We start from the raw sequence: 22,061 nt of genomic DNA, 5'->3' as shown, positions 1-22,061 counted from the left end.
TGGTTTTATTTCAGATATCCTGCTTCTGTGCTATTTTGCTTAAACTGTCTTTGCATTTTTGAATGAGTAAACTTATTTTTGGCGATAAATTTGTTATTTGTTGTTGAGTAAAGAAATCTCTAATTGACCACGTCATCAGCATGGTTAGATTTGCAATATGCTGTGACAAGTGAAGGACTGGGACTAGCAAACAAAACTGTGCACTCTCCAACCTCAAACTTAATAAGGTCAATAAGTTGCCTTCAATTTCATGAGCTTCAATGTAAGCGAGCAATCACTTTTCAGGAACTTTATCTACAAACTTTATCTACAAATTAACTTGAAAACCAATCACAAACATTTTGCAGTCCACCAATTTAATCATTTCAATATTAAAAAAGAAATTTATGTCCAGTATGACAAGCATTTGCAAATTTATGTTGGCTGTCTGAAGTGCAGAAAACACGTTCTTAATTACAACCAGAGTAAATTCCTGACAACAATTGAAGTCTTTTAATTTAGGTCAGATAAAACAAAATACTGAGGGTGCTGAAGATCTGAAATAAATAGAGAATGCTGGAGAAACTCAGCAGGTCCAGCAGTGCAAGACCACAAGACCACAAGAAATAGGAAGAGGAGTAGGCCATTCGATGTCTTGAGCCTGGTCTGCCATTCAATAGGATCATGGCTGATCTGATATTCCTCATGGCCACCTTCCTGCATTTTCTCCATAACTCCCCCACTGATTAAGAACCAACTATCTCAGCCTTAAAAATATACAATGTCTTTGCTTCCCCCCGCCCCACCCCCAACAGCTCTCTGTGACAAGGCGTTCGAAGATCACAACGCTCAGAGAAGAAATTCCTCTTCATCCAAAATTAAATTGGCGCCCCTGTATTCTGAGACTACACCCTCTGGTCCTAGACTACGCAATGACGGGAAAGATCCACTCAGCATTAATCCTGTCAAGTCCTTTAAGATCCGATATGCTTCAATGAGATCACTTCTCATTCTCTCAAATTCCAATGTGTTGAGTTCCAACCTGTTTAATCTGTGTTCATAAGACTATCTCCCCATAGTGGGGAGCATCCTAGTGAACCTTCTCTGAACCACCTCCAATGAATTAATATCTTTTCTTAAATAGGGGGCCCAAAACTGCTCACAGTATTCCAGATGTGGTCTCACCAGCACCTTGTACAAATGCTCTAAGGAATTCCCTGCTCTTACACTCTAACCCCCTTGAAATAAGAGTCAATATTCCATTCACCTTCCTGATTACCTGATCACATGTGTGTTTTCTGTGTTTCGTGCACAAGTACCCTCAAGTGTCTTTGTGTCACAGCTTTCTGCAGTGTTGCTCCATTTAAATAATATTATTTCGTTCTCCCTTCCAAAACAAACAACTTCACAGTTTTCCACATTAGAGTCTATTTACAAACCTTTTGACGAGTTAGTTAATTTATCAAATTGTTTTGTTCCCTCTTGCAGCCTGCCTTTCCATCTATTTTTGTGTGGTCTGCAAATTTGGTTGTGAAGAGAGAGAAGCAGAGTTAAAGTTTTGAGTCCCTTAGATGCCCCTTCAGCTCTTTGTTTCTATTTAATTACAGTAGATATTGGTTTGGTGTATAGGGGACGCTAGCAAACTGTCTCATGACAGCCGACATATTGAGCTCTAGATCTCAGCTGAGGAGCTTACCAAAGAGAGACGTGGAGAAAGAAATCTTTCAGGTTGGACACCCTTCCAAGAGTTTCAGCACAACCTGTTATATGTCTATTGGTCTCGAGCATTAACTTAGGAGGATATTGCAGCAGTACTGGAACAGCAGTACCAAAGAACAGGGAAGTATTCTAAAATTGTGGGTGACAAAACATGAAGTAAAAATCACTGAACCATCCAGTAAGGAAGAATAGTCAATTCTGAGTTAAAAATAAATAAAATACTGCAGATGCACAAAAAAAACAAATAGCAATTCTAAAGTTTATGTGATTTGGAGATGCCGGTGTTGGATTGTGATGTACAAAGTTAAAAGTCACACAACACCACAGTTTATACTCCAACAGGTTTACTTGGAAGCACTAGCTTTCAGTCACAACCACCTGATGAAGGAGCAGCGCTCTGAAAGCTTGTGCTTCCAAATAAGCCTGTTGGACTATAACCTAGTGTTGTGAAAAGTTTATGTGACATGTTTGTGGAAATACTTTCAAAAAGGGATTGATTATGCAAGAAATGCCTCTTGTATTACAATGTCTGATGACACTCATAGTCATAGAGATGTACAGCATGGAAACAGACCCTTCGGTCCAACCCGTCCATGCCGACCTGATACCCCAACCCAATCTAATCCCACCTGCCAGCACCAGGCCCATATCCCTCCAAACCCTTCCTATTCATATACCCATCCAACCTACCACTCTCTGTGTGAAAAAGTTGCCCCTTAGGTCTCTTTTATATCTTTCCCCTCTTACCCTAAACCTATGCCCTCTAGTTCTGGAATCCCCGATAACAGGGAAAGGACTTTGCCTATTTACCCTATCCATGGCCCTCAATTTTGTAAACTCTATAAGGTCACCCCTCAGCCTCCTGACGCTCCAGGGAAAACAGCCCCCCAACATTTTGTTCAGCATAGAAGTACTGGGACATTGTTACTTATTCTCCCTCAGATTGTGCTAAGACATGTCCAAACCTTTTAGTCACCTCATATTTTCTTCCTTAGTTTACAGTTGGGTTATTAGTAAAGCTTCCGAGATAGTTACTGAAGTTTTCTTCCAATTATGGCTCAAAAACAGATATACAATTAAGAAAGCAGCAAGCTACTATAAGTCCTCATTCTACAGATTGAAGTCGAAACATCATTTAATAAGAAACGTTGGGGTACAATGAGACACTGATATTTAAGAGCTAAAAACGAAATTAGTTTTCCAAGATTTAAAAGTTTACTTATGGCAAAGTAGGAAGTAAAGGTTTGAATGAAGCTCTGCAGGACTTAACCACCATTTAAAATTTTATCAATGGACTCAAAAGCAGCTAGATGTTAGATTAGAGGAGATTGTTGGAGATGCTTTGGAATTGGAGATTGGTGTTGGGAAGTGGGGCAGGGGGTCTATAGAAGAGATCATGGCATGATCATGGGGTAAATGGGATTGCAGTAAGTTGTGAGGTGTTGTTATTGAAGTATGAGGTAGGAGGTTGGGAGATCTCATGGAAGATTCAGTGGTTAGTTTGTTGGGATTAACCACATTTTTTTTTTTGCGTGTCTATTTAGATCATTCAGTTCATGTATTTGAGAATTGGAGGTGAGTTTTCATAGTGTTTAGATCTTATTACTGGCTGGATACAATTCTACTTTGACACTTATGTTTATTGGCCTGCAGGTAGTGTAGCTGCCCTTCTTGCCTACAGATCACTGAGAACCTTGACTGACTTTAAATATAAAGAGAAACTGTTAAAATGGAGGCATTCTGCCTTCTGAATACATTTCAGTTCCCATCCCACTGCCTGCGAGTGATGAATCTAATCCATCATCCGAGCCCCAATCCTGATTCATCTCCACTGAACCTACACTTTGTTGGATTAGCAGCTGATATGAAATTAACCTTTCCATCTGATCCAAACTCACCCAACTTTGGACAATAACATAACTTTTGTTTCTCAGCCAAATTTCCCCAAATTATGGGCTAGACTTTGAGGACAGGTCCTTAAGAGTCATAAATGACTGTTGTCATGGCTGCAATCTGGCTGACAAGGCTGGAGAACCTATTGAAAGGACAATGTTCATGTCAGGCTGAAGTGGTTATATGCTGCTGAGGTAGGCCGGAGATCTTGAGGACACTTCAGTATGGAGAGATGTTTTGTTGCCTATGTAGAAATCAAACCACTGAAGACTACTCCAAGCTAGTTGGGCCATCAGGGTGTTATTTATGGATGTGATTACAGCCTTTCATGCATGCTGCCTGAAATTGAGGCGTGGCTTGTTGCTAGTGGTCACCATGACTGAGGTGGCAGTCTTCACACGCAATGTGTAGGGACCATTCTGGGGTCTCAAACATTCCTAAGGGGAATTTTCATTGGAAATGGACATTGGTTACCCATTTCCACTAAGCAGACAGCTAGCCCATACATCTCTGTTACCTTAACCCCCACTATCTCACCCCCACATCCACATCCATTGGACTGGAAAAGTCATTTTGAATTCTGCAAATTGTTCTTTAGATCCTTACCAGTTAACTCCTGGAAAGATTTATAGGGCGTCAGACCGAACTGCTTCCGATACTGATTAAATGGTTGAAATCTTAACTGTCTCCCATATTCAATGAGATTGATTGCCACATGTAGAATATTTTTGTTGATATTTTTCCCTCCACCGATCTGTAACAATAATAATATTACCCTTTTTTAAATAGATCCACACTTGTTTTTGATGTTATTTAAGATTCTTTACTTTTAAAACAAAACTTTTGTACATTGACAATTGTGTTATGAGCATAAAAATGTTAGAAACAAGAGCAGGAGGAGGCCATTTAGCCCTTTGACTTATGGTGCCTTAAGAAAGCACATGATGCACAGACATTTCAAAAATACATTTTTTTTTGCGTGTCTATTTAGATCATTCAGTTCATGTATTTCAGAATTGGAGGTCAGTTTTCATAGTGTTTAGATCTTATTACTGGCTGGATACAATTCTACTTTGATAAGTAATTATTTGTTTCATCACCTATTTTCTAAAATTTTATTTTGCTTACAGAAGCACAGACACCTTGTTCCAACAAGGAAGGAAGAAATTAAAACTTGGAATAAGCCACTTGTACAAATGGCCTGTCAGGTCTTCAAATGAAACCACGCTGTTGGGGAAACAAAGAGGCATATTTCACTTGCAACCACATTGTGGATTAAATGAATGAATAGAAGAAGGTGGGCGAGTAATTGGAACGAGACACACTGAGTGCTCTTTGGAGTTGGTGAGCCTGTGTTCTAAATACAACCATTTTGCAGGTCAACTGAACAACTTCATCGGAAAATCATAGAATTATAGAGTCCCTACAATGTGAAAAGAGGCCAATATACATGACGTTTCTGTCAAACTCTTCAGGGATAAACTGCTGACAGTTCTTCAGTTGCTCTGTAGTAATTGTAAAACCTAACCTAACCTTGCTGAATGCATGCTCTGGATAGAAATATTGAGTGTCCTGTCAGGGATGTGTTTAGAACTTTGTGGCTTTATAACAACACTGTGCATGGATCTTGGGAACAAACTGCTGCATTGTTATAAAGTCATTCATTTGTAATCCTCTAACCTTGTCAAGATTACTATCTTTATGTTTAATTTCTACTTATTTGCTCACAACTATGAACAATATAGAAATAGTATTGAAGGAGATATGCTGAGTTCTATCTGTATAATGCATTCCATCTTTCGCCATTAAATTGGGAATTATGGACAATATAATTAATAATGTGTTAACCTCAATGCTAGTTAACTTGACTCATCTGCATAATTAACCTAAGTATATAACCAGTTCAGTAAATCCACATGCCAAGTGTCTTATTGTTCAATCACTTTTGATAAAAGACATTTTTACCCGTCCTGCTCTCTGTTTTGCAAATGATTCTACTAAAGCTTCCACTCCAAACTTCATCAGGATGTCCACATTGAAAATAAAGTTGTCATAGGCAAACTCTTGGCCTTTCACAATGAAGCAGTCAGGCATTAATGGATGCCAGTGGTAGAGATGGTTGAACTCAACTGCAATCCGATTTCTGTATTGAAAGTGCTCACTGAACAGAAGTTCCGGGTTAAAAGTCATCTTAAAGTAATAACCACTCAGGTGTTGCACATAGTCCTCAATAACTATCTTGATAGTTTCCCCTGCGAGGTAGAGAGACAAAGAATCATAAAAACACAAAATCATACTTTTACTTTGTCATGTTCCAGGTACTTCACCTTGTAAAATTTCATTGTTGTTAATGATCAAATACAATTTAATAGCCTTGAGCTTCACTGTTCTTCCAATTTGACATGATGTTGCTTTTGGGTTTCACTTTTGGTGTCAAATAAAATTGGTATAAATGGAATAGAAAACAAAATAAGTCAGTCAGAACACTAGCTGCCTATCAGAATTTTAGCAAGATCAGGGAAATTCTCATTGCCTTTTTTACAGCTGTGACATTTTCTATCTCTGTAGTTTCCTCTGGCCTTGAAACCTCCGCCATTTCTCTGATCCAAGGCCCCACATGAATATCACCATCCTTCATTCACCAGCAACTCCTCCCCTCCCTCACCCGTTGAGGCCATCCATCCTAAAGTTCCCTTATTTAGTTTGGTGTTCATTTTTTTGATTATACCCCAGTGAAACACTTGAGGATGTTTTCCTATGTTGAAGGTGCTATGTAAATACAAGTTGCTATTACTGTTGCAACAATGTTCTTATCTCTATTGCTATACTTATTTAATTAATCTAGGCACTTATTATTCATCTGTCTTCATTCAAAGAACAACTCAGCCCTTGGGCCCTCCAAGTCTGTGCTGACACATTTTTGCCTCTCCAAAACGGTCTTCACTTGCATGATCCGTATCCCTGTATAGCTTTCCTATCCATGTATTCATTCAGGTGCTTCTTGAATGCTGTTATCATGTCTGCTTCCATCACTTCCTCTGCCAGCACGTTCCAGGCACTCACCACCCTTTGTGTGAAAAGCTTGCCTCGTATATCTCTTCTAAACTCCCCCCCCTCCTCCCCCAGTTTGAATTACAGTTCCCCTGTAATTGACTCCTCCACCCTGGGAAAAAGCCTCATACTTTTCACTCTATCCATGCCATTCACAATCTTATAAACTTCTAACAGGTCCCCCTCAACCTCCTGCTTCCAGTGAAAACAAACCCAGTCTATCCAACCTTTCTTCATAGCTAAAATTCCCCATACCAGGCAACACCCTAGTAAACCTTTGCTGTACCCTCTCCAAAGCATCTACAACATGTTTTAATTTTTTTCATCAAAAGGTAACTGGACTATGATCCATGCTTGAATTGAAACTTTAAGTAATGATCTTAGGAGAACGTTACATTTATTACAGCACAACATATTTGAAAAAATGATACATTTTGTCAAAGCTATTTGAATTCACAAGAGAATAAAGATACTAAAAGGAAAACAATATTTATTCCATATAAGAGAAAAAGCGCCCTTCGGTTGACAAGTGGCCTCTGATTGGTAGAGGTGCTACAATGGAAAAGAACTAGTTGATGCCAATTAACTGTCATGCTTTTGTTTAAATTTTAAATCAGATAGGTTGACACTGCTTGTCAAACCACAGAGTGAATCACGGAGTGGCTGTTACCTATTGTATTGAATTGCAACAGGTACATTTGTGTACATGTTCCTTCAGTCTGCAAAATAAGGCCCTGTGCAATTGTCAGTCATCAACACTCAATACTCTCCTCTCAAAATGTTGTTTTCCTTTCACTTTTTGTGAATGATTTTGATTGAAGTGTATAAGATCCCGAATGGTCTTGACAAGGTGGATGTGGAAATGATGTTCCCTCTTGCGAGTCAGTCCAGAACGAGGGGGCACTCTGTTTAATATTAGGGGTCACCCAATCAGACGGAGAAGAAGAGAATTTTCTTTTCCTCTCAGAGCATTCTGTGATGTTTAAACTCTGCATCAAATGGTGGTGAAGATGGGTTTATTGAATATGTTTAAGACAGAATCTATGGATTCTTGTTCAGCAAAGGAATATTAGCAACAGATGGGAATGTGCAATTTGAAACGCAAAGAGATCAGTCATGATCTTATTGAATGGCAGAAAGGAGCCAATTGATCTATTTCTGCAATTATTTTGTATGTTCCTATTTTCATATGAGCACAAGATGAAAAGCTTCAAAAATATATTATTTTTCTCAGCAATACTCAAGTTTTGTACTATCAAACAATGAGAAGTACAATATGTTGGTCCACTGTACCATTTCATTTCCTGCAACCTAATAATAATATAATGATTGGCCAACATTAGTGAGAGAAAATGGTAAAGGAAACACATGTCAAAAGGAAGAAAGGAAACCTTTAAAAAAGGATGATGACCAATACCTATGAGTATGAGCCTGGTCGTTTGGAAAAGCTGCTCGTCATTCCAAGTTGGATGCTCGTGTTTCAGGATATCGCAGACTCGGTTGTGTTCTCGAAGCCAGATGGTGGCATACATCATCAGTCCAGGTAACAAGCCAAATAAGTCATTGCCAATGGCAAGGCGTTTCTCCACTGGTAAAACATCTGGATATTTCATCCGGATGGGTACATCCTTCATGGATGGAGGCAAGACCTCTCCATTCACTACCTTAATGCAAATCAAATAATTAACCATTTCTCCTTTTATTCCTTTACTTAAATTACTTCAGCTGCATTTACATGGCTTTCTGCACAATTGAATAAAAAGAAATAAAAATACAATTTTCAAAATACATATTTCCTGATGGGTGCTGATGGCAAAGCGTGACAATGAAATGGTCTGAAGCATAATTTGGAGCATGAGTTTAACACATGTCTTTGACAGGAACAAGAGTTTTCTGTCATATTTTCCTGTATTTATTGGAACTATTTGGTAAAGTGCAACATTTGTAACAGTATCCACAAGATAAAAGTGGTATTGTTCGATTGCACAGGTTATGCTGGTTCAAATGCTGCTGATATTTATTGGAATGCAATGCGATATCAGTCTGAGAAGCATATGTTTCAGTTTTGACAAACTATAACATTTTTATTTGGATTGTACATGTTGCAAGTGAAATAACTCCACAGAGGTCCATATCCTGTCATCAAGTTACCCTTTATTTACACATGAACAGTCCTTGACTTTAGTAACACCTCATTCACAGTCAGGTATCTCTGACACTCTCTTTTTATCTGTCAGCCAGGGCTCCCTGACTGGACCAGATTAATAGCACCAATCAGGGAATTCATATTCTATGATGACAAGGTCTTTTCCCTTGAGTGGGGGCGTCTAAACCTAGAGCGCATAGGTTTAAGGTGAGAAGGGAAAGATTTAAAAGGGACCTAAGGGACAACTTTTTCCACAGAGAAGGTGGTGCATGTGTGGAATGAGCTGCCAGAGGAAATGGTGGAGGCTGATACAATGACAGCATTTAAAATGTATCTAGTTGGGTATATGAACAGGAAAGGGTTAGAGGGAGATGGGCCAAATGCTGGCATATGGGACGAGATTAATTTAGGATACTTGGTTGGCATGGATGAGTTGGACCAAAGGGTCTGTTTCTGTGCTGTACATCTCTATGTCCCGCTGGCTGACCACATCACATTCACTACAGTAAGTCCATGAACCTTTCTGAGTGTGAAATTCTGAGTCCCTTTGGTTGATGGTGTGTGAGCCATAACAGCTAGTTGTGCATCACTTCCATTCCAGGCACAATGGTGAGTCTTATGCCAGCTTTCAACAGGCTCAGTGAAAATGTGCAATATCATTTAAATCGTTCATTTTAATACCTACAAGCCCCTTGATTCAATTATCTGAACACATACATCTATCCTTTTCTGAACAAACAATTGTTCTTCTTATTTATTCATTTATAGCATGTGGAAGTTGCTGGCTAGGCTAACATTTGGTACAAATCTTTAAACGTCCTGAAGAAGTTGGTGGTGAGCTGCCCTTTTGAACTGCTGCAGACGATGTGGTGTGTCACCACCTGCAGTGCTAATAGGAAGGGAACCTCAGAATTTTATCACAGTGAATATGTTTACAAGTCAGAATGTTGTGCGGCTTAAAGGGAGCTGGTGACAGTGTTTCCATGCATTTGCTGCTCTTGCCACTCAAGATGGTAGCGGTCATAGGTTTAGAAAGTCTGAGGATCCTGGGTGAATTTTTTAGATTAGATGAGATTCCCTACAGTGTGGAAACAGGCCCTTCGACCCCACAACTCCACACCAACCCTCCAAAGAGTAACCCAACCAGACCCATTTCCCTCTGACTAATCCACCTAATACTATGGGCAATTCAGCATGGCCAATTCACCTGACCTGCACATCTTTGGACTGTGGGAGGCAACCGGAGCACCCGGAGGAAACTCGCACAGACACGGGGAGAATGTGTAAACTCCACACAGACAGTTGCCCAAGGCTGGGATTGAACCTGGGACCCTGGTGCTGTGAGGCAGCAGTGCTAAGCACTGAGCCACCGTGCTGCGCAAAATTGCAGCCTTGCAACTTATAGATGGTACACATTGCTACCAGTGGGTGTCAGTGGAGGAGAGAATGAATATTTAAGGTGGTGAATGGGTGCCAATCATGTTGCTTTGTTCTAGCGTCACTGATTCATTGGTGGACTGAGGAGATAATATTAAGGGTTGATTCAATTTTTAAAATTACATCAAAAATTGAATGACAACAAAATGAAATGCACTGTATTTTGAATACTCCAGACTCTGATGGCAATAGCAAGTAAACTAGTTTTCTTACGGGATACTGTTTTCAAGGAAAATGATAGAAAAATGTGGAACGATTTGCAGCACAATGAGCCCCTTCAACCCATCCTATCCATTCTGGCTTAAAAGCAGCTATCCACCTTCCTAGTTGGTGACCCCTGGCACTGTAGGATATCATGCCTCAGGCACATCTCAAAGTGTCTTTATAAATACACTGAGAATTTCTGCCTCTATTATCCATTTAAACAATGATCTGTGCTATGCTAATGCGTGTTATAAATAGATCCAATAGACCCAAATACAGAATTTATTTATGTTTCCAACAATGCTTTGATCAGCACCTGAATTCAACAAAGTTGCCCTGCTCTTTTACAGCCATGCACATCTGATTAGATTAGATTAGATTCCCTACAGTGTGGAAACAGGCCCTTCAGCCCAACCAGTCCGCACCGACCCTCCGAGGAGTAACCCACCCAGACCCATTTCCCTCTGAATGATGCACCTAACTCTATGGGCAATTTAGCATGGCCAATTCACATGGCCTGCACATCTTTGGACTGTGGGAGGAAACCAGAGCACCCAGAGGACACCCACACAGACACAGGGAGGATGTGCAAACTCCACACAGACAGTCGCCCGAGGCTGAAATTGAACCTGGGACCTTGGTGCTGTGAGGCAGCAGTGCTAACCACTGAGCCACTGCACCACCCCATTCAACAGAAATCAGTAACTACATGCGGCAGCTATTGACAACACTATTTCAACCACATTCATTAATTTGCAAAAGCTTAATGAAGGAAATGGTTTTGGACTATCACCACCGCAGTGAAAGGAGTCCAACAAACAGGAGTTACAGGTGATGGTTATTGCAGTGGAAAAGACGGAAGAAAGAGTGACCATAAGATATGGAAGCAGAGATAGGTCTTTCAGCCCATTGGTCAACCCTACCTTTCAATGAGACAGTGGCTGATAATCCTCAACTCTACCCCAGAGCATAAGGGGCCATGTGCTCCTCCTCAATGTGACAGGCTCATTCACTTGAGCATGTTGGAGAAGCCATGCACCACAAAAGTCAGGCTTCAGCAGCGACTGAGGCCTACAACTTAGATCACTAAGATCTGCAGGGACACAACAATGCCCCCTCAGTGGGCTGATTAGCATATGCCATAAAGGCCACAATAGCACCACAGTCAACAGCTCAGAGGGCACTTTGTTCAGCTTGTGATGAAAACTGGTTTATTTTCTGCACACTATGTGCTCATGGGGTGCAGGTGTTGAATTTCCTGTTGCTGCTGATAAAACCACATTCTCCGAAATCCCTTGGTAAAAGGCCAAACACACCTACAATCTCACTAGCAGTGTCTTAATTCAAGAGGAAAACAAAGGAGAAAGTACTCCTTTGTTAAAAAAAAACCTGGCATGTCTGTGTGTTTGCCAGTAATGGTGATTAACATCATTGTCGAGAAAGGAAGCAGACTTTTTAGCATTAAACAGCAACAGAGGGTTATCACTGTTACTTAGTAGGACAATCCTAGCTATTTCGTTAATCCACCTCAATCGCAAAGGCATTGTTTATAGAAGCAATACACGCTGAATACTGTTGCTTCCTCTGAGAGTTGGAGCATTCTTGAAGCATAGAATTGGGAAACTAAATACAGATTGTGTAACTCAGTCATGGGTTCAGCTGGTTAGCTATCTGTAGTTCACTACATTAACTCTCCTGCCCAATTCCATGTGAATCTCTTTATCACTGGCTTTGCAGTAAGTTTCAAGAAGAAACGTAGCCAACTGTTGACTATGAAATAGTGCCAGAAGAATTGATTTGACTTAATATTGGTTGCTTGTCATATCTGATTTTCAGGCTGATTTTAATGATGGAGACCAGAATTGACATGGAAAACAGTTGGGAGTTTCAATACTATGTAAGAACCTGCTAACATGACTCAATTTAAACCCCACGGTATCATTTTGGTCTGCTTGTGGAATCATACAATGGCCACAGTACAGAAGGAGGCCATTTGACTCATTAAATCTGTGTTGGCTCTCTAAGAGTGTGTTAGTCAGTCCCACTCTTTCCTCTGATTTCTCCCCTTCAGGAGAAAGTGAGGTCTGCAGATGCTGGAGATCAGAGATGGAAATGTGTTGCTGGAAAAGCGCAGCAGGTCAGGCAGCATCAAATTCAGCACCGCCTTCCTAACCTGCAATCTTCTTCCCGACCTCTCCGCCCCCACCCCAGTCTGACCTATCACCCTCACCTTGACCTCTTTCCACCTATCACATTTCCGACGCCCCTCCCCCAAGTCCCTCCTCCCTATCTTTTATCTTAGCCTGCTGGACCAACTTTCCTCATTCCTGAAGAAGGGCTAATGCCCGAAACGTCGATTCTCCTGTTCCCTAGATGCTGCCTGACCTGCTGCGTTTCTCCCCTTCAGGGTCTTATCTGATTTCCTTTTTACAAACTGCAACTGAATCCATAGCCACCATACTCTCAGGTGGTGTATTCCATGAGATGCTAATCAATTGCTACCTACTAATATTTTTGATCACCATTTCATAGCCTTTGATTATTCTTGTCAATTACTTTTCATCAGTGTCTTCAGATTTTCAACCCACCTGCCAATGTGAATTGTTTCTCTCTGCCAAGACCTCTTATCATTTTGAACACTTCTATCAAATCTCCTCTCAGTATTATCTAAGAAAACATCCAATTCTTCAATTTAGCCACATAACTGAAGCTCCTTTTCCCTGGAAACAGTCTACTAAACATTTTAAAGCCTTCATATCTTCCTTCCTAAAGTGCAGTGCTCAGAATTGTACACAATACTCCAGATGAGACAGAACAGTGCTTTAAAAAAGCCCATCCGAATTTCCCTCCTATTAAAGTCATACTTCTACTGTAAAATCTAGATTCCACTTCTTAAACATTTTTTCCAACATACCTACCAACTTCAGTTACTTGTACGCATGCATCTACAGGTCTCTCTGTTTCTGCACCCACTACAGAATTACTGGATCAATTTAGTTTAACTTACATGGCCTTTAGTTCAATGACTTACAGAGTTACAGAGTAATACAACACAGAGACAACTCATCCGTGCCAAACAGACATCCCAACCCAATTTAGTCCCACTTGCCAGCATTTGGCCTATATCTCTCTAATCCTTTCCCGTTCATATACCCAATCAGATGTCTTTTAAATGGTGTAATTGTACCAGCCTCCACCACTTCCTCTGGCAGCTCATTCCATACATGCACCACCCTCTTCGTGAAACAGTTACCCTTCAGGTTCTTTTGAAATCTTTCCCCTTTCACCTTAAACCTATGCCCTTTAGTTTTGGACTCCCCTACCAGAGTTCAGAAAAAGACATTGGTTATACACACTATCCATGCCCCTCATGATTTTATAAACCTCTATAAGGTCACGCCTCAGCCTCCAACGTTCCAGGGAAAATAGCTCCAGCCTCTCCCTATAATTCAAACCCTCCAGTCCTGGCAACATCCTTGTAAATCTTTTCTGCACCTTCTCAAGTTTAACAACATTGTTCCTACAGAGGATGGCGAGAATTGTACACAGTGTCCTCACCAATGTCAGGTACAGCCGCAACACAATGTCCCAACTCCTAAACTCAATGCTCTGACCAATGAAGGCAAGTGTGCCAAATGCCTTCTTCACCACCCTATCGAGCTGCAACTCCACTTTCAAGGAACTATACATCTGCACTCCTAGGCCTCTGTATTCAGCAACACTCCCCAGGACCCTACCATTAACTGCATAAGTGCTGCCCTGATTTGCCTTCCCAAAATGCCAACACCTCAGACTTAGCTAAATTAAACTCTGTCTGTCACTCCTTGGCCCATTGGCCCATCTGATCAAGGTCCCATTGTTTTCTGAGATAAATTTCTTCACTGTCCACTATAGCTTCACTTATCGTGCCACCTGCAAACATACTAACCATTCCTCTTATATTCACCTGCAAATCATTTATATACATGACGAAAAGCAGCGGAACCAGCACTGATCCCTGTAGCGCACTGCTGGCCATAGGGCTCCAGTGAGAAAAGCAATCCTCTACCACCATCCTCTGTCTGCTACCTTGGCTGGAGGCTTGTGACCAGCGGTGTACCACAGGGATTGGTGCCACATCCACTTTTGTTTGTCATTTATATAAATGAGTTAGATGAGAATATAAAAGGCATGGTTAGTAAGTTTGTGGATGGCACCAAGATTGGCAGAATAGTGGACAGGAAGAAGGTTATCTAAACTACAAAGAGATCTTGATCAATTGGGTCCATGGGCTGAAGACTGGCAGGTGGAGTTTAATTTGGATAAATGCGAGATATTGCATTTTGGTAAAACAAGCAAGGGCAGGACTTATATAATTAAAAACAGGGCTTTGGTAATGTTGCAGAACAGAGAGACCTTGGAGTTCAGGTACACAATTTGCATCACATATAGAGATGGTGGTTAAGAAGGCATTTATTGCACTTGCCTTCATTGGTCAGACCTTTGAGTGTAGGCATCAGAATGTTATGTTGAGGTTGTACAGGATGTTGGTGAGGCATCTTCTGGAGTACTGTGTCCAATTCTGGGTCATCCTCTTATAGGAAGGATATTATCAAGCTCAACAGGGTTCAGAAGAGATTTACAAGAAGAGAAATATACAACTCATTGTTAGCCACTAACAGTTCCCATTAGCACACATTCATTCTCCTTGGCTGAGCATTATCCACCCCTTTGTCTGTCCAACTGTTCTTTTCTCTCTTTGGGCTGTATGTCCACTATCGTTTACTCCCTAACTCCACCCTACCTTCTGCATTAAAACCAACGATTTCCTTGCTACTATCAGTTCTGAAGAAGAGTCACCGGACCTGAAACGTTAACTCTGTTTTCTCGTTACAGATGCTGCCAGAGGTGCTGAGCTTTTCCAGCAATTTCTGTTTTTGTTGCCTTCAGCAAATTTGTGCTGGCTTTCCTTATTTAATTTTCACTTGTCCATGTGGCTGTTAATATTATCACTGCTTATGATTTCCCAATGCTTCCTCGCCATCTCGGTTAAACTGACTAGCATGTAGTTGCTGCATTTACCTTTCCCTCACTTTTGAATGAAAACATAATATTAGCAATTCTTCAGTCAATGCACCAATCCCTTATCTAAGAAGGTCTGTGAAGATTATCAGTAAAAACACTGCAATTTCTTCAGATGCATTCCATCTGATCCTGGTAACTTTACATTCATCTAGTCTTTCTAAAACCTCCTCTTTATTAATTTTTAGTAAATCATCTATCTCTTTTCTCACTGTGGCCTGGCAGCATCTTCTTCCTTGCCAAAAACAGATGTAAAGTACTAATTTAGTACTGCTGTCAGCTAGGCTCTTTGGCTCTACACGGAAGTCAATTGTCAGTTGTAACTGCTGGTCCTTTAACCTGTTCAGAGATCACTGCTGTTTGAAGGTCAGGAGGCAGTTCTTCCACTATGAGTACAATACAAAACACTTTAACAAAATGTGCCTTTTTCAGCAACAGCTTGCTCTCTATAAGCATCAGATCTTCATGCACCTATGTCCTAACTTGCATTATGCTGCTGACCTATCAACCCTTTACTTTCTGGCCTACACTGGCTGTCAGTCAGAAAGTTAGTGTCTTTGTTTGCCACTGTTTTCATGGCCTCAGTCCTCCCTACTTCCATAATCTCCTCCAAAATGCTTCAAGATAGGGTGGCATGGTGGTTCAATGGCTAGCACTGTTGCCTCACAGCACCAGGGCTGTGGATTCAAATCCATCTTCAGGTTACTGTCTGGGGGGAGTTTGCACATTCTCCCTGTGTCAGCACAGGTTTCCTCTGGGTGCTCTGGTTTCCTCCCAAAGCCAAAGATATGCAGATGAGTTGGATTTGCCATGGGAAATGTAGGGTTACAGGGATGGGGTGGGATGCATTTATTCTTTAATAATAGTTCCAAAGGTCAGAATTTTGATTTTTTTTTTAATCAGTTTTATCAATTACCTGATATTTGAGTTTTCCATCTTTGAAAAGCCTCAGTTGGTGTTGACGTTCTAGAGAGTCTCCATAAATATGACTCAAATCCACCTGGGAAATATTAAAGCAGTTAAACTTTAGGCAAGTGCTTTTCAACCAATAGCATTCAAACATGCATAACAAGCTAAGTTTCATAAGCAAATGTTTTTATTTTGAAACTTGTTTTGCTCCCAAACATTCTGCACAATCTTACCACAAATTACTGTTTTGAACGGCAATTAACAGTTATAGTTTACCAAGATTATCTACCAAAACAATGTCTAATTACATAATTATGAAGAAGGGAAAATTATTCATGTCATTTAACTTTTCTCAGCATTGTTCTGACAAGATATGATTTTGCATACTGAAACAAACAACAGTCTCCTTAAATGTGAAATAGCATCTTGGACATGTTACAGATGCATAGGACTTTGTTACCATCATATGACTCATATTACAGTTATGTAGGATTTTGTTCGACCACATTTGGAATACTGCACACAGTTCTGGTCGCCACATTACCAAAGTGACATGGGTGCTTTGGAGAGGGTGCAGAGGAGGTTCACCAGGATGTTGCTTGGTATGGAGGGTGCTAGCTATGAGGAGAGGTTGAATAGATTAGGATTATTTTTATTGGAAAGATGGAGGTTGAGGGGGGGACTTGATTGAAGCCTACAAAATCATGAGAGGTGTAGACAGGGTGGATAGCAAGAAACTTTTATCCAGAGAGGAGGACTCAATTACTAGGAGTTACGAGTTGAAAGTGAGAGGGGAGAAGTTTAGGGGAGATATGCATGGCAAGTTCTTCACACAGAGGGTGTTGGTTGCCTGGAATGCGTTGCCAGCGGAGGTTGTAGGGGCAGGATCAATAGCATCATTTAAGATGTATCTAGACAGATACATGAATGGGCAGGGAACAAAGGGATACAGACCCTTAGGAAATAGATGGCAGATTTAGATAGAGGATCTGGATTGGCACAGGCTTGGAGGGCCAAAGGACTGTAATTTTCTTTGTTCTTTGAGATCAATATTATTGTTAGATTACAATCGCTGGAACCCCAGTCTAGTGCGAGAATTAGCTGCCCATTGCAGTACAAAGTCTAAAAGGTCAGAAGCTTTCAAGATCAAGGGATTAGTCAGGGAAATAAATACAGTTCCCTTTATGACTGAGTCGAGACAGCTCTATTGCCTGCCTAGTACCAGGGTTCAGGATGCAGAGTGTCATTACTTAAAGTCACGGCCTTTCATCCTGAAAATCATGACTTTAAGTAAAACAAGTTTAAGTGAAGCAATGGTTTCCCATTGGAGTCAATGTTAATACCACAGTTAGGTTCCTGAGGATAACCTTGCCAGGAAAACCATGCATGTGCTGCTCTGCGCACTCTTAGTTCAACATAGAACATAGAACAGTGTTGCACAGGCCCTTCAGCCCATGATGTTGTGCTGATCAATTATCTTAATCTAAGATCAACCTAACCTACACACCCCTCAATTTACTGCCAACCACGTGCTTGTCCAGCAGTTGCTTAAATGTCCCTAATCTCTCTGACTCTACGATCACCCTGGCAGATAGTATTTCACATTCCATGCACCCACCACTCTGCGTAAAGAATCTACCTCTGACATCTCTCCTATACCTTTCTACAACCACTTTAAAATGATGAGCCCTCGTGACAGCAATTTCTGCCCATCTACTCTAAATATGCGTCTCATTACCTTGTGCACCTCTATCAAGTCACCTCTCTTCCTTCTCTCCAGTGTGAAAAGCCCTAGCACACTCAACTTCTCTTCATAAGACAAGTGTCATTAGTACCAGATGTTTGGAGGGAGGCGAATGTTGTTCCTTTGTTCAAAAAATGGAATAGGGAAATCCCTGGGAAATACAGACCAGTCACTCTTACATCTGTGGTTAGTGAGGCACTGGAAAGGAGTCTGAGGGATAGAATTTATGACTAAGTTTGATTAACGATAGTCAGCACAGCTTTGTGGGGGGGCAGGTCATGCCTCACAAGCCTTACTGAGTTCTTTGAGGATGTGATGATACAAGTTGACCAAGGTTGAGCAGTGGATGTGGTGTATATGGATTTCAGTAAGGCATTTGATAAGGTTCCCATGGTAGGCTCATTCAGAAAGTTAGGAGGTATGGGACATAGAGTAATTTGGCTGTCTGAATACAGAATTGGCTTGCCGAAAGATGACAGCAAGTGGTCGTGGATGGAAAGTATTCCACCTGGAGGTCAGTGGCCAGTGACACTTGTCTGGTACTAATGACAATCTAGGCAGCATCCTGGTAAATCTCCTCTGCACCCTTTCTAAAGCATCTACATCCTTCCTATAATGACGCGACCTGAACTGGACACAATACTCAAAGTGTGGTCTAACCAGGACTGCAGCAAAACCTCGCAGTTCTTAACTTCAATTCCAGTTAATGACAGTCAAAACACTAAAGCCTTCTTAACAACCCTATCAACTTGGGTGGCACCTTTGAGGGATCTACGTACATGGACCCCAAGCTCCCTCTGTTCCTCCACACTGCCAAGAATCCTGTCTTTAACCATGTATTCAGCATTCAAATTCAACCTTCCAAAATAAATCACTTCACATTTATCCAGGTTGAACTCCATCCGCCACTTCTCAGCCCAGCTCTACATCCTGTCAATGTCTTGTTGTAGCCTGCAACAGCGCTCGATACTAGCTACAACATGACTGACCTTTGTGTCATTGGCAAACTTACTAACCCACCCTTTCGCTTCTTCATCCAAGTCATTTATAAAATCTACAAAAAGCAAAGGCCCAAGAATAGATACCTGCGGGATACCACTGGCTACTGACCTCCAGGTGGAATACTTTCCATCCACGGCCACTTGCTGTCTTCTTTCGGCCAGCCAATTCTGTATCCAGAGAGCCCAATTTCCCTGTATCCCGTACCTCCTTTCTGAATGAGCCTGCCGTGGGAACTATATCAAATGCTTTACTGAAATCCGTATATACCACATCCACTACTCAATCTTTGTCAACTTGTATCATCACATCCTCAAAGAACTCAGTAAGGCCTGCCCCTCACAAAGCCATACTGACTATCTTTAATCAAACTTAGTCATAAATCATGTCTCTCAGAATCCTTTCCAGTGCTTCATTAACCACAGATGTAAGACTGACTGGTCTGTATTTCCCAGGGATTTCCTTATTCCATTTCTTGAACAGAGGAACAACATTCGCCTCCCTCCAAACATCTGGTACTAATGCCACTAGTTATAGATTTTCCTGCAAGACAAAACATCTTCTCCAAATCCCTCTGTCAAGACCTTTGAGGAGCTTATATGCTTCAATCAAGTGACCTCAGCCTTCGAAACTCCAGCAGATATAGACCTAGCTTATCCAATGTTTCCTCAGATGACAATCTCTGTTTGCAGGTGTTATTGAGTAAATCTTCTCTGAACTGATTCCAACACATTTACACTTCTTCCTTCAATAAGCTGACTAGCACTGTGCACAATCCTCCAGAAACAATCAAGCTAGTGCCTTGTATAAGGTCCCTACATTTGTATCCAATCCCCTTTACAATAATTGGTACCATTGCATTATTTTTCTTATCCACTTGCTGTAACTGCATGCTAACCTTTTGTGATTTATGCAGTAGAATACTCAGATCCCTCTGCTCCTTAGAATCCTGCAATCTCTCACCATTTAGACAATGCTTTTTGTCATCCTTCCTGTCAAAATGGACAATCTCAAATTTTGCCATATTATACTACATTTGTCACATCTTTGCCCACACAATTAACCTAACCATACATTTGCTGTAACCTCTTTGTGAAATAGTTTTCAAAACAAAGACAAGGCAAGCTTCAGTAAAGAAAATAGGTGTCTTGCGTGCAGTACAGTACAGAAATTTACAGTACAGTACAGAGTACAACATAAATAAAGAGGAACTGGCGTACTGTCCTTAAATGCTAAAAGTTATTTAGTGCCATATAAAAAGTTACTTCATAAAATAAGAGTTCAGGGTGTAGAATACTAGTATAGGTAGAGGACTAGTTAACCGCAGGGAGTAGCTACAAATGGGTCATTTTTGTATTGGCAGAAGTGTACCATAGGGATCAATATTGGTGCCTCAATTATTTGCAATTTATATTAGTGACTTGGATAAAAGTACCAGACACGTTAGTTGCTAACTCAGCTGATGACACAGAAATGGACAGCAAAGAAGGTTGTTAAGGGGACAGAAAAGGATATAGAAGTGAGCAAAAATTTGACAAATGGGTATAATATGAACAATTGTGAACTTGTCCACTTTAGCAGGAAGAATAAGAAAAGCAGCAGTTATTTAAATAATCAAGAGAGGGTGCAGATTTTTGTAGAATAAGGAGATCTGGGTGTCCTGCTACATGAATCACAAAACATTAACATACAGCAAGTGATTAAGAAAGGAAAGAGAACATTGCTGTTTATTGCAATGGGACTGGAATGTGACAGTAAGGATGTTTTGCTACAGTTGTGCAAAACATTGGTGTGGACACATCTGGAGTGCTAGTGCTGTTTTTATTTGCTTACTTAAGAAAGGATGTTAAAGTGTTAGAGGCACTTGAGAGAAGATTCCCTTGACTGATAGCTGCGATGGGGAGGGGAGGGTGTGGTTGTGATTACCTGATTAGGAAATGTTGGACAGCCTGGGACTCGTTTTCATTAAGCTTTTGAACAATAAGATGTGACCTTATTGAAATATAGAGATCCTGGGAAGACTTGACACACTGGGATGCTGAAATAATACTTTCCCCTTATAGGACAGACTAGACTAGAGAACACAGTTTCAAAATCAACAGTTTCCCATTTAAGATTGAGATGAAGAGGATATTTTTCTCCCAGAGGATTGCAGATCTGAAGAACTCTTTTCTCCAGAGTGGGGTGGAATTGGGGTCATTGAATAATTTTAAGGCTAAGGTAGATAGATATTTGACTAACAACAGAGTCACTAGTTATCAGGGGTTGGAACTGAGGATACAATCAGATTAGCCATAATCCTACTGAATGGCAGAATGATCTACTCTTGCTCCCAATTCACATAATCTTTTGTAAAATCAAAACTCCAGTTCCTGCTGATTTCAGAAAGCATTAAAATGCACCTTAGCATGCCTATAATAAAGGGACTAGAACAAATACCAACTTAGAACTATCTGCTGCCATTAGCCAGAAGCCAAGGGCAGAATTAGATGTGGTTGTAATATCCCTGTGATTTGCACATAGAAGCAATTGTGCTGCAATGGATTTGATGGGGTTGCAGATCTTCTGTTGTTGTCATTGTGTCCCCATCCATCTCACACCATAAACAACAAGAAATAGCACTGCAATATAAATGAGGTATTCTTGTAATCATGATTATCTCTTAAAGTTTTCAATGACTCCTAGCCAATTGAAATAATCATTTCTCATCAATTTCATTAAGGAAAATAGTATAATGTTGGGAAATCATACATCTTGTGGACGTTATATCCAAGTTTTGAATTCAACATTAACTATTGTACTTTGTATGGTTTTAAATGTTAGTAAGATAATCAAATGTCATAGTATGAGATATGTGACAAATCTGTTCCTTTAACAAGGTTAGACTGTCCTTGGTGTTTTTCAGAGATGTTGTAAATG

At 40.6% G+C, this 22,061-nt stretch overlaps 1 protein-coding gene across 2 annotated transcripts in view; it reads right to left on the bottom strand.

The window, feature by feature from the left end:
- The window catches only part of LOC122564813 (prostaglandin G/H synthase 1-like), a 104,482-nt gene that overhangs the window by 8,598 nt on the left and 73,823 nt on the right, over window positions 1-22,061 (bottom strand). For both annotated transcript variants that reach the window (XM_043720098.2, XM_043720100.2), the window contains 4 exons: window positions 16,407-16,490; window positions 8,060-8,306; window positions 5,557-5,843; window positions 4,198-4,345 (listed from right to left, as the gene is read on the bottom strand). In XM_043720098.2, the coding sequence (XP_043576033.1) occupies window positions 4,198-4,345; window positions 5,557-5,843; window positions 8,060-8,306; window positions 16,407-16,490 (766 nt within the window). The remainder of the gene's footprint in view (window positions 1-4,197; window positions 4,346-5,556; window positions 5,844-8,059; window positions 8,307-16,406; window positions 16,491-22,061) is intronic.

This window comes from Chiloscyllium plagiosum, unplaced genomic scaffold (assembly GCF_037043375.1).
Source record: "Chiloscyllium plagiosum isolate Xiang-an unplaced genomic scaffold, Cpla_swu_hap1 HiC_scaffold_21, whole genome shotgun sequence".
NCBI lineage: Eukaryota > Metazoa > Chordata > Chondrichthyes > Orectolobiformes > Hemiscylliidae > Chiloscyllium > Chiloscyllium plagiosum.
This window is presented reverse-complemented; position numbering and strand designations above follow the sequence as displayed.